Genomic DNA, 12,116 nt, shown 5'->3' with positions numbered 1-12,116 from the left:
TTTTCCCCCATGTCTGTCTGATGATCTCCAGGTGTGCTAGACCAATGCATTGTATATATTTATATTTACTTATTGGCGGTCACAGACCAAAGTACAAGTACAACAAAAGAAAAACATGGGGAAAGTAAAATCATAGACAATTGGACACCAGAAGCCTTGGTTGAAGGGAATTGCAACATGCTAGACCACAGGTCTGCAACCCGCGGCTCCGGAGCCGCATGTGGCTCTTTCAGCCGTCTCCTGCGGCTCCCGGTCCTCTGCCATGTGCAGTCCAAAAAAAAAAAAGTGAGACTAAAAAAGTTCAACCAATCAATTCAAATATGCAGGGTAGGTGCATATCTCGCCTTGGCTCCACTCTTCAGTCAAACCCTGTTGTGCGCATGTGCGCATGTACGTGCATGCGCACATATTTTTGCGGCTCCCAGTTTTTCCTTTTGTGAGGGAACCGGTTCCGAGTGGCTCTTTCACTGTTTCAGGTTGCTGACCCCTGTGCTAGACCAATGTTTCCTAACGTGGGCAAATTTCAGATGTTTGTACTAAATCCAAGAATTCTCTAATCATGCTGGCCATTGCTGAGTGATCTGGGAATTGAATTCGATACTTAGGGAAGTTGTTCAGGTTAGAAAACTCTATGCCAGATAAAGCATCCCACCTTTAACCAGCATGGCTGTCTGAAACATTTAGTACTTCTTGCCCAACACTCTGTGGGAAGGCTGCCGTGTCTACAAGCATTGCCTATAAGCTTTTTGAGACAATAAGCTACGGAATCCATAGTAAGATACAACTGACAGCAAAGTACACATGACTGAAAAGCATTCAAGTGTTTGTTTGTTTGTTTTTTTAAAAAAATAGGAAATGCCAATGTTTAAACAAGCTACATTGAGTATGCTTATAATTAAGACACTAGAACATAAAACCAGGAAATGGGATCCTTCCTTTTTCATCTCTATGCAATGAGTTACATTTTAAAAATACAAACTTATAAAATCCCAGTGCTCCCGTGTTGATATTTGAAGTATGCAGATGGAATGTCTGTAACATATTTTAATAATGCATTGTTTATAAAAAAACAAACCAAAAGAAATATATCGGAGAAGGAAAAAAGATAAGACCTTACCTCTTCCAGTGCCCACAGTGAATCAACCACTGGTTTGATCTTCTTCTCGTTGTAAAGTTTTATGAGATTGTCCATTACTTTAGTGACAAGGCTACTTCGGCCCTGTTTGAAAAGCAGGTTCAACAGAGAAAATCCAGCCATGACTTTGTTTTCTTCGTAGAGTTTGATAGGATTTACTTTCTCTACTTGCCACCACTAAGGGCACACAAATTGTGTCAAGATTAGAACCAATGTATTCCAGGTGCATATTATACTGGAGACACATGATGTACCTCATAATCACTCACTCGTGCACTCACACACGCACTCAGTGTACAGAAGAAAGGAGGCCAGAGGAGCTGAAGTATGAACTTCAAAGCTTCAGCATACTGCAGGATCTAAAAAAACACACAACCATGAAACAAAGGTAAATCCAGGTCAACCACTAAGATACAGGCACTTCAGTCTTAGCCTTTTGCTCCTAAGGCCTTCTAGCTTACTCTTTCAACTTTCACATAAAAAAGGAGAAACTCTTCCTTCTCAAATCTAGGTTAGAAGAAAACTGGATGGGTTCACACACTGCAATAAGCCAGAGTTAAATATAATGAACAAGACACCATGGCTTGGTTGATATATGACCCCAGATCATACATAACAGTTTAAAAACCACAATGGCTGAATCTGCAATGACACACTAAGCCAAAGTGAAAAACTAGAATGGATTAGCCAGTGTGAACCTAGTAAGGATGTTCAGAGATCATTCATTCATTCATTCATTCATTTTGTGACAATGTACTTTGATTCACTTTTTGATTTTTTTTAGCCAATGAAAGCAAAGCCATTGTAGGATGAACATTTTTGGCTTTACTTTAGCCCACCAACCCTTTCAAAGCTCCCAGAATGGGTGGCCTAATTTTTCAAGATTTTCTTTTTACATTTTTCGAATTGGTTGCGAGATTAAAAGCAAATTGCTTCCCTGCCCTGGCAGATCTTGATTTTCTCCACTTTTGAAATGCAGCTCCTACTGTGCCACAAAAGGTAGAAGAGGTAGCAGCTGTACACTTCTGCATTAATACAATATTTGAATTCAGCCCTTATGCCCAGCCATTAAAAAAAGGCTGTGGATCACTGAGATTTGTGAATTAAGTACATATCAATATTAAGATACCCAAGGGTTCATTGTGATGTACAAAACCAAGTCAGAGTTTGCTGTGTTAATTTCGATTTGGGAACTGATCACGTACTCAGATCTGTGAAGCAATTCTGTGCATCGGTGATGATGGGCTTGTGACTCAACCCTTGGACGGTTCTAAATTACCTTGTCTCAAATTTCCACCTGTATCTAATCTGGGTTCTATAACAGTGGATTTCAACAATCAACCAGTAGCTTTTTGATTCATATCTAGAATCTGGAAATGGATTTAAGCAACACCTCTTTGCCATTTCTTTATGGGTAAAAATAAGAAACTAATAAACTTAATGGAACATTCATACCTCTGCTGTGGATAATGCCTAGTTTGGATCTGAATCTGCAAAAGATGAGTCATGCTGTTAAAGGGAGAGAGGGGAGGAAACAGCAGAGAAAAGACGAGAGAGATGTGGAGCCGGGCACATACAAATAAGCTCTAACAAAGACAGAAAGGCCTTATACTCACTGATTTTGCAAAGCTGAAGAAACTTTTGGTTTCCCCAGTAACCATGTTTGAGGAGCCTAGAAAACAGTGACAAGAATGAAGAGAGGGGGAAGCAAAAGGAGAAAACGTGAGCGCAGAGGTAGATTTATATGTCACCAGGATAAAGCAGGAGAATATTGATAGCCTGTGTCAAAATCATAGAACAACATCTCCATTCTCATTGAAAAAGGCTGTCTTGTCTACTGTTGGGGCTTAATTCTACTCACATGTTGTGCTCTTAATGATGCCATCAGAAGGAGAAAGCTCCCAACTGTCTTTCACCAAATAACCTTCTGCTACTCTCAGTGCCGTAGAACGAACGCCTAACCCTCATGTGCTCCTTACCTAGTGGCAGTGTTGGAGCTTTCAGCATTAATGGTGCAAGTCTTCTGGCAAACAGTGTGCATTATTTTCATCCTCTTTTTGGTGAGTCATGTTACTGGCAAGGTGCTATCTCAAGGACATAGGAGCCCCGGGAAATTATGTTTTCCTAGACTCCATGTCCCTGGGATGTCCTTCTGCAGTATTCTAGGTACAACACAACGAAGGAAAATTAGATAGAGTCTAACAGATCTTATGATATCTGCTCTGTCCTTCACAAGTTTCTGAGAATGCTTAGAAAGAGACATCTGATGAGAAAAGACCTTTTCGCGATGAGTTTGATTACGCTCGATGTAAATTTGTAATGTTTTGGTTTGAATAAGAAATTGGAGTACATTTTTCAAAGGTAAGAACATGTTGGAGGACATGTATTTTGAATCCCAAAATTCTAGCCTTAAAAGTATCTTATCACACAGGTTTGCTTCTTTAGGATTATCTTGATATGGGATTCAACTTGTGTGAAGATAATATATGGGGTGGTGGGTTGGGGTAGAAGATTCCTAATCCACATGTGCATTTCCATAAAAAATTAATTTAGCACAAGCTTGTGAAAATGTGCCTGGCAGTTTGCATTTAATTCAAGAGAAAACAAATTGAGAGCAAGAGAAAAAAGGAAACATTTCAAAAATGAGTGAACATCACCAATTGGACGGTTGACATAGTACCTACGTATGTATTATATACACAGTATATTGATACACAGTATATGAGAGACTGTGGAGTGGCTGGGAAAATAATGGAAGGGAAAATAGATTAACGGTCAAGAAATAGAAAGCGAGTCCATTGGTAGCTTATCACATAAACGGCATCTCAACCCAGGTGAGGAGAAGCCTTTCAAAGTATTCAAAGAGAGCCCATCTTAATTAATTCACTTTAAGTGAAGGTGGAAAAATTCTTCTGCAGTTTCCAAGATTCTTGGATTATTTACCCCAGACTTGAATTAAAGGGGCCTTACTGAAATCTTTGCAGTTTGTTTCCTTGATCTTGCCCAGGTATATGTGGCTTGACAGTATCTATTAAAGAATTATTATTTTTTCTGTTTCTTGCTGTTAGGGTTGTTTTCATGATTTGCATTTAGTGCTTTTTTTTAAATTAACATGGCTGTGAGACCCCAAATTTCATTAATGCAAAAAGGGGCATTTAAAATATTATTGAGCACTTTGACATCGAAAGGTCAACAACACTTGGCTTGGCAGCCTCTGTCACCTGTGAAATGACAGAGCAATGAATGGCAGTAATAATTCTTTACTGAAATTATTCAGAAGAGAGAAAGAATTATATAAGAGTGGGCCTCTGTCATGTCAAGCTTGTTCCACAAGAACTTTTCAATGTTAAGGTTCAGGTTGTGAGATATTCCTTGCTGCCAATGACATATTCTTCATTAAATGTGGGGGATCTGAGTTCTGTGTCCCAAAATTTACCCTGCCATATGGAAAACGTTCTATCGTATCCCCGCAGATAGCATTGCTTATGACAGGGGTGTCAAACTGCTGGCCTGCAGGCTGGATGCGTCACGCGGAAACTGCTCCCACCCCATTGCCGGCAATGGCGAAACAGTTCCGATATGTCATGCAATGTCACGTGACATCGCGAGTTTGACACATCTGGCTTATGAAATAGTGAAATGAGATCCTTGGAGAGAAAGAGGGAAAATGGTGCAAAACCAAATGGAAAGTTGTGATGCCCTTGATAGAATGTTACCCAAGGTTCTATGAGTTCTATGCTATCAATCAGTATGCTTAATAGTTAACGTTTCTTTTCAATTTAAAACGTAATTTAGGCTTCTTCAAGAGCAAGAGAAAAGCTCAGCACAAAGAAGGACTTGTAAGTACGGTCATATGAAAACAGACAGCCCGGATGGCCAACATAGATAAATTGGTCCTATGTGTCTTTCATATCCCTTCTCTTCTCTTTCTGCCATCTTTTCATTTCTCCTCCTGTAGTTATAAGGTTCTTCTCAGTTGGTATTTGAAATAGTAACAGAATTTTCCATGCAACCACTCATTAGAAATCAATTAGAGCAGCTCCAGTGGAATGGTGATTCTTGAGAAGTTCAGGATTTATTTAGCTTTTGAATTTTACTCACCGTATAAAATGTAAGTCCCAAGTGGTTTGAGTAGACTGAGGCCTTTACCAGTATTTTCACCGCAAAGGCAATCCAGGACAATGTCTACACCATCTGGAGAGATCCTACAAAGCACAGAAACACTGTGAAGATACTTGTTACCCAATGCCATCATAACTTCAAACAGTCAGTAGACGGGACAGTTGTTACGTGAGGACTACCTACAGTATCTATCAGATGCTAGGCTGGCCCCGGGGAGATGAAGACACAATTCCACAAATACTGAATCTACAAGATCTCTTTAGAATTCCCATCATGTTTTCTGAGTATTTCCCTCCCTAGACATTCCACTTTAGCCAGTTTGAACTGATCCTTTCTCTTCATGTATTGGTCTACCCATCACTCAAATTTATTCTGTTTTTAAAAGGAACTATGCTACTCCTCCATTCTTTAATTAAATGTGTAGAAGGCTGTCAGCCCAACAGAGGAAGAAACTATTATCCTGGAAGTCAGGGCTTCTTACATTAGAACAGCTATAATAACAGAATCTTGAGAGTCTGTGCCCCTCCCCATCTTTATGTCAACTAGGAAAGATCTATACATGAAGCTCCGATTAAACTGATTTTTTGCTAAATAGCTTATGCACAGGAATCTTCTCAACTAATGGTCATGGACTTAATCTACTTGTGGCTATGTAGGGATTCTAGGCTGCTCTCTCTTTTAACTCTGCCACTCCTTCTCTTCCAAGAAGCTTATCTGAGACATTTTCCCAAATTACTTTCTTGAAATGGATTCAAATCCTGCTTATCTGCCCATTGCTTTGATAGTGGCTCTTCCTCCTGTCTTTCAAGGCCATTCCCAATGCCCTCTACAAGGTCTTTGTAGCAGAGGAGAAAGTAAAGGTCAGCTATTAAAATATTTGGCTTCGAGTAATCCATGGCTTTCTGCAGAGATAAGAACAGGAGTCCATTAGGTAGAATGATTTGGCCAACTTTGCTGATACATTGCTGATACTGCCCCCTTGTGCACAGGGATACTTTCTTTGCCCTCATGATAAATAATTCTTTCCTCTACTTTTATAGGGCAATAGATTGGTAAGAACCTACAAGTCAGAGTTGTTCAACTTTTTATATTGCAACCAATTAAAATGAAAGACCATCTACAGTATTTAGAAAATAGAAAACTTATCTTTATAGAGAGGTGAAGAAAAAACAAAACTCACTCCTGCTTTTGACAGTCTCCTTTTACTCATTCTGATCTTTCTTCCCCACCCCCTGCTTTTTCTCTTCCCTGCTCTAAGCTAAAGAAGGAACAGTTTCTATAAGAAGTCTCAACATCTTTGTAGACATCCTTAAAAATTAAACCAAGGGGCCCATAAAATTAGGCTGTAGCGAACATGATGTTTTGGGTGATCCATTTGCACAGGAGAGAATGCCAGGTAGAAAGCTTTCCACAAATTCAAATTATTATTTCAAGTTTCAGTGTGAGCTTCCTTAGAGCCACTTATGCACAGAAAGATCAGAGATAAACGTGCAATGTGAAGCCAACTTCAGTGCATATCCTCAAAAAGCAAATTCCATGTTGTAGATTTAAGTCTACAACTTTCAGCCTGCCAGAACTCCAGGCTAAAATCTTTTGCAATTAGTCCCAATGGATGCAGCTGATGAACAATGAAATCCAAAGAATCTGGATGGCACCAGGTTGCCAGGTTTCTGCCTTAAATTAACCAAATCTGTGAAAACCTGGCTTCAACCATTCTCTAAAGTTACATAGGATATATGCGTCACTCTCTATAGCCGTTGTTAAAAGAATGTTTCAATAGCTCACTTCAATTAAATAATTATGAAAATCACTGGTGCACTCATTATGGATAATTGTACTCTATGGAGTCTAAAGGGCATAAGGTGTACCAAATAACTTCTATCTCCTAAGACCAGCTTTTATCTCATGACAATTATTGTCTGAAATTGATTAATAGCAGTTATGAGGATATAGGTTCAACTTACTGACCTAGATCTTGAACGTTTATTTTTCTAGAAATAGGAAGAGCAGTGGGCATGTGATGACAGAGAAGGGATGGAATTATATGACATGCAAGTAGTTCGCTAGGACTAGGAGTCTATCTGGCCACATTAAGCTATAGCAAATCGTATATAAAGCTCGTTTTAATTCTGCGTTTCTCCCAAAAAGTAACCTGTATTTTTAAAACAATGGTGGAATTGCAGGTTTCAGCCTCATCAGCAAAACCAAATTTTGAAATGGCAGAAAGTATCCCTGTGAAAAGTAAGTTATGGGTCAAGAGACACAGGTAAAACAGACAGAAGACTCAGTAATTTGTCCTATTTTCTGTACTGAGTAAAGAAGATGGATGGGTCTCTTAGGATGCTAAACCCTACCATCTGGATGCTTCTAAAGAAAAGGAGTTATTTTGCAACCATGTGATCTGTACAGTGGGGTCTCTCCATTGAGAACAATTTGCAGATCAGCTCACGTTATTGTGACCCCTTTGCTATGCCATCACACATCTCACAAATCCTTCTATTTTCAATTTCAGGCTCTACAACCAAAACAGTAACAATCACAAATAGCAGAAGTATCAGCAAGCTTGGAGAAGACGGAAATCCATCTTTCAGAAAGATAGCAGGCTTATGGCTACAGGCAAGAAAGCCCTAAAAGAGTTCGCTGAAAACTGAGCACGCTTGCAAACCATGGTCTGTTTGTTAAAGAAAACCAGAATGTCAACGGACAGATTCTGCAAGCAGGCCACCCAGTGTGCTAATAATCACTGGGACCGTCGCAGCTAATTTTTGCTATAATCGTTCAACTTCAGTTTTCAGTTCTTGATACTTTGTGATCTTCTCTTCTCAAATTCTTTCTCTTCCTGCGATTGCCACATCAATTATCCACCCTTCCTTCTTCTTGTAGCTGGTGTGTTACGAGCCAAGACTATCATCATAGTTATTACCATTTTTGCCTGTGCCCTGAGCAATTGCTGAGGAGTGCTATCTAACAGCATTTCTTTTGATCACTTTTCTTTTAGAAAAGCCTGCTGACTAACCTCTTTTTTAAAAAAAAAAAACAGAATGAAAGCAAAGAGAAGGAGGGGGAGGCAAAACCTTTTCTTTTGCTCCTATAACTATACATAATAATGTATTTGCTCTTCAAGAGAACAAAAGATGCTCTAATAAGAAAATAATTGCTACTCGTATTCTGCTGCTGGATTCCAGTTTCTACCCACTTACCCCGAGAGGCAGAATGACTTTATAAGGAACAAAGGCAGGAAAATGTCCATATTTTAGTCTTGGGCAGATTCTATTGCACCACTGTTTCTTGAACAAGCTAGAACTCTGATTAAGTACAGACAGTGGACTAAGACTAAGACTAAGACATAACCAGCAATGTCTGGGGATGGGGAGAAGAATGACAAAACGAGTAAATACAATGCAACCTCAGCCTTTTTTTTCTCCAAGCGTGGTTGTATATATGCTCCAAGGCCTTGCAATGAAACACTGATGGAAAGAGAAAGCTTCCTGCAGATGTCACTGGCCATAAACATGTTCCTGTACAAAACACGGTGCCCGAGTTTGACACACTAAGCTAGAACCAAGCAAACATGCTATGCTTACCTAACCACAGATATGCATTACTTAGGAGCAAGTAGGATTCTATTCAAACATGTAATGCATAGCTATCTGAGAGTGAAGCACAGAACAACTCAGACAGATGTTATTGGGATGCCAATCCAAGCCAGCCAATGAAACAAAAATTAAGGTGGACCATGCCCAAGGAAACTTTAGTTCAAGTCTCTGGTTGAGTAGGGACTTTGACCCACTCAAAGTCTCAGCCCAAGTTTCCTCATAAGTTTGCTGTAGGAAAAAAAATGGAGGAGGATTGGTCTATGCAATTCTGGAGACAAAAACATCTATTAAATGCATAAAAATAGATTAAGGGAGAACTTTCCCCCCCACATCTAGATTCCCTGAATACTACTTCTGTATATGTAAAAGAAAGAAAGATTCAGTAAAGAGAATGTCGTGAGAATTTTGCACAAGGAAATAATCACATTAACAGAATAATAACAGAATAACAGAACTGAAAGGGACCTTGGAGGACTTCTAGTCCAACCCCTTGCTCAGGCAGGAAACCCTATACCATTCCAGACAAATGGCTGTCCAGTCTCTTCTTAAAACCTTCCAGTGTTGGAGCATCCACAACTTCTGGAGGCAAGTTGTTCCACTGATTAATTGTTCTAACTGTCAGGAAATTTCTCCTTAGTTCTATCTTCATTATTTTCAGGCAGCAATCAAAGAACCTAGTATTATTAAAAGGGAATAGGATTTGGGGCTCATTTCCCCACCCCATTTTGCTTTTCTTTTTTAAAATATATTGTTCATGTGATAAGCTTATTGGAGACTTCCTAACATTTCATTTCCCATTGATAGCTGGTCACATCATCATTATCTAGAAATACCATCTAGGAGTTGCAGAAGAAGAAGAAGAAGAAGAAGAAGAAGAAGAAGAAGAAGAAGAAGAAGAAGAAGAAGAAGAAGAAGAAGAAGAAGAAGAAGAAGAAGAAGAAGAAGAAGAAGAAGAAGAAGAAGAAGAAGAAGAAGAAGAAGAAGAAGAAGAAGAAGAAGAAGAAGAAGATTGTGACTGTTCCATCTTTTACTCTAAGAGACCATTTTCAATAGAACAATAAAATTATTTTCCAAAATTAACTTACTTGTCACCTCCATTACCTTCTTACTGTTCTCATTAACAATTTCCCCTATCAAGTAAAATGCAAACTCACTCACTTACTTTTTAACTTCTTGGACATAATCCATATTTCGGTCAAACAGATAGGTGACAGACTCTTTGATGGCCTCATGCTTGAAGGAAGAAGCCGTTCCAAAGACAGTAACATTGGGAACTGTTGAGCAGAGTTGAGCAATAGCTTGTCCCTACAAATGCATTTGCATATTAGTTGCATGGATATATCAAATGTGTTTAGCGTTCATTACCGATCCTCTGTTATGGACCTCAACTGAGCCGAGATTCCAAGCCCAATTTCATTTGTAAAAACATTAACAATCCAAACTTTCAAAAGCTCCACTGCAGGCATAAAGTACGTGCCAAATGTTGTATTTCAGCTTCAAATGGGATTCCTGGGGATTGAGAGAAGAGTGTGTCTTTCCAAACTCAATTACTAGCAAAAATTACAATGTTAACCATTCAGGTCTAGTTCCTTCTGTTTGGTGATGATTTCCAATCAACAAAGAAAATGATGATTCATAGAAAAACACTGTTGCCTGCCTCTCACAAGTGCTTTAGCCATTTGTGCCTTGTGAGATGGAGAGTTCCTTGTCCAATGCAGCAGAGGGAAAACTATAGTGAGAACTTTTAAAGCAATAAAAATGGAGTACACTTTCTGTATATCCAGCCAGCCTATTATATTAAGACCTTTGCTCTGCTCAAAAATTGGAGAATATTCTTTAAAGCTCACTTGCTCGGCTACAGGAAATTCAGCAATGTAACAATAATGAACATTTTTTTCCCAGTAGACCAGCAGTAGTTGAAATTCTTGAACACCTTTTTTAAAAAATAAAAGAAAATAAAGACCTTTGTATGGAATTTGCTTCACCTCCTTGCCCATCCTCTTATGTGCTCAGAAACTTGTTAAGTTTCTATCCTTTTGTTGACAAGCCCCCTGGTAACACCACATTTTGCTTTGTAGACGGACACTTTGGGTTTGTAAAAGGAGGAATCGCTGTCTTTTTTGGCAAATGGAGTGTTTTATTTGATGATCCATTTTATGATGCATTTTAAATCTTTCTTGCCTGTGTAAATGTACTAGGACGTTGCTCTTCAGCTGGACTAAAGAATTATTTTATTCTCTTAGGGCCCTCAAAATTAGGTGACGGTTAAATTGGGAAAGATAATTTATTAAGTGAACAATCTGTTATTTGATTTAAACAAACCTCACTTGAGATGAATTGAGTATTTGCAAAGTGGACTGTCAGACTCATTCTTGGGAAGAAAAAAAAAAGAAGAGATAAAAGCAAAGTGCCCTGATTCGGAGATTTCCTAGATGTATAAACAACACATAACTACTAAGCTTCTCTATAACCTTCTCCAGTACCTCCCTGGAGATTTGACAATGCAGCATTTGGCTCAATAACCACATATAAAAATAGGAACATTCAGGAGGGTTTCCCACAGAGAAAACAGGCTTCCATGTTTAAAATATTTATGGCAAACGGACTGTTGCATTAAACCGTACATTTTAATATATATTTTTAAAGATATCATTTGCAGAGTGATGTGGAAATCTGACAGAATAGGCTTCTTCGTAATGAAAAATGAAAATGCTTTGATGTAGAGAATATCCCTATAAAAGATGCACACTCCTATATCTCCCTGTTGATGAATTATTTATTTATTTATTTAATTTATTTAATAATATTTATATACCGCCCTTCTCCCGAAGGACTCAGGGCGGTGAACAGGGCAAGAATAAAAATACAAAGTTACAAAAATTAAAAAAGGATTAAATATATGCACACTAAAAACAGTAAATACAATATTAAAACCCCAATAAAACAACAATAAAAAACCCCACCAATCCCCTCATCAGGCCAGGCCAGCTTGTTCAAAAAAGTATGTTTTTAGCTCGCGGCGAAAGGAGCGGAGGTCGGGCGCCGTCCGGAGCTCAACCGGTAGCTGATTCCATAGCTCCGGGGCGCCCACAGAGAAGGATCTCCCCCTGGGGGCCACCAATCGACATTCTCTGATCGGTGGCACCCTGAGGAGGCCCTCTCTGTGGGAACGCACAGGGCGGAGGGAAGTTGATGCCGGCAGCAGGTGTTCCCTAAGGTACTCCGGACCCCTGCCATGTAGGGCCTTAAACACCATTACTAGT

At 39.1% G+C, this 12,116-nt stretch overlaps 1 protein-coding gene across 1 annotated transcript in view; it reads right to left on the bottom strand.

Annotated features, from left to right (window-relative positions):
* The window catches only part of VAT1L (vesicle amine transport 1 like), a 42,287-nt gene that overhangs the window by 14,526 nt on the left and 15,645 nt on the right, over window positions 1–12,116 (bottom strand). The window contains exons 4-7 of the mRNA XM_081336272.1: window positions 10,016–10,158; window positions 5,237–5,340; window positions 2,752–2,807; window positions 1,118–1,312 (exon numbers count right to left, since the gene is read on the bottom strand). Of these exons, the coding sequence (XP_081192398.1) occupies window positions 1,118–1,312; window positions 2,752–2,807; window positions 5,237–5,340; window positions 10,016–10,158 (498 nt within the window). The remainder of the gene's footprint in view (window positions 1–1,117; window positions 1,313–2,751; window positions 2,808–5,236; window positions 5,341–10,015; window positions 10,159–12,116) is intronic.

Source organism: Vipera berus (genome assembly GCF_964194415.1).
Source record: "Vipera berus genome assembly, chromosome: 10".
Classification (NCBI taxonomy): Eukaryota; Metazoa; Chordata; class Lepidosauria; order Squamata; family Viperidae; genus Vipera; species Vipera berus.
Note: the sequence above shows the minus strand (reverse complement) of the source record. Positions and strands in the feature narration are given on the sequence as shown.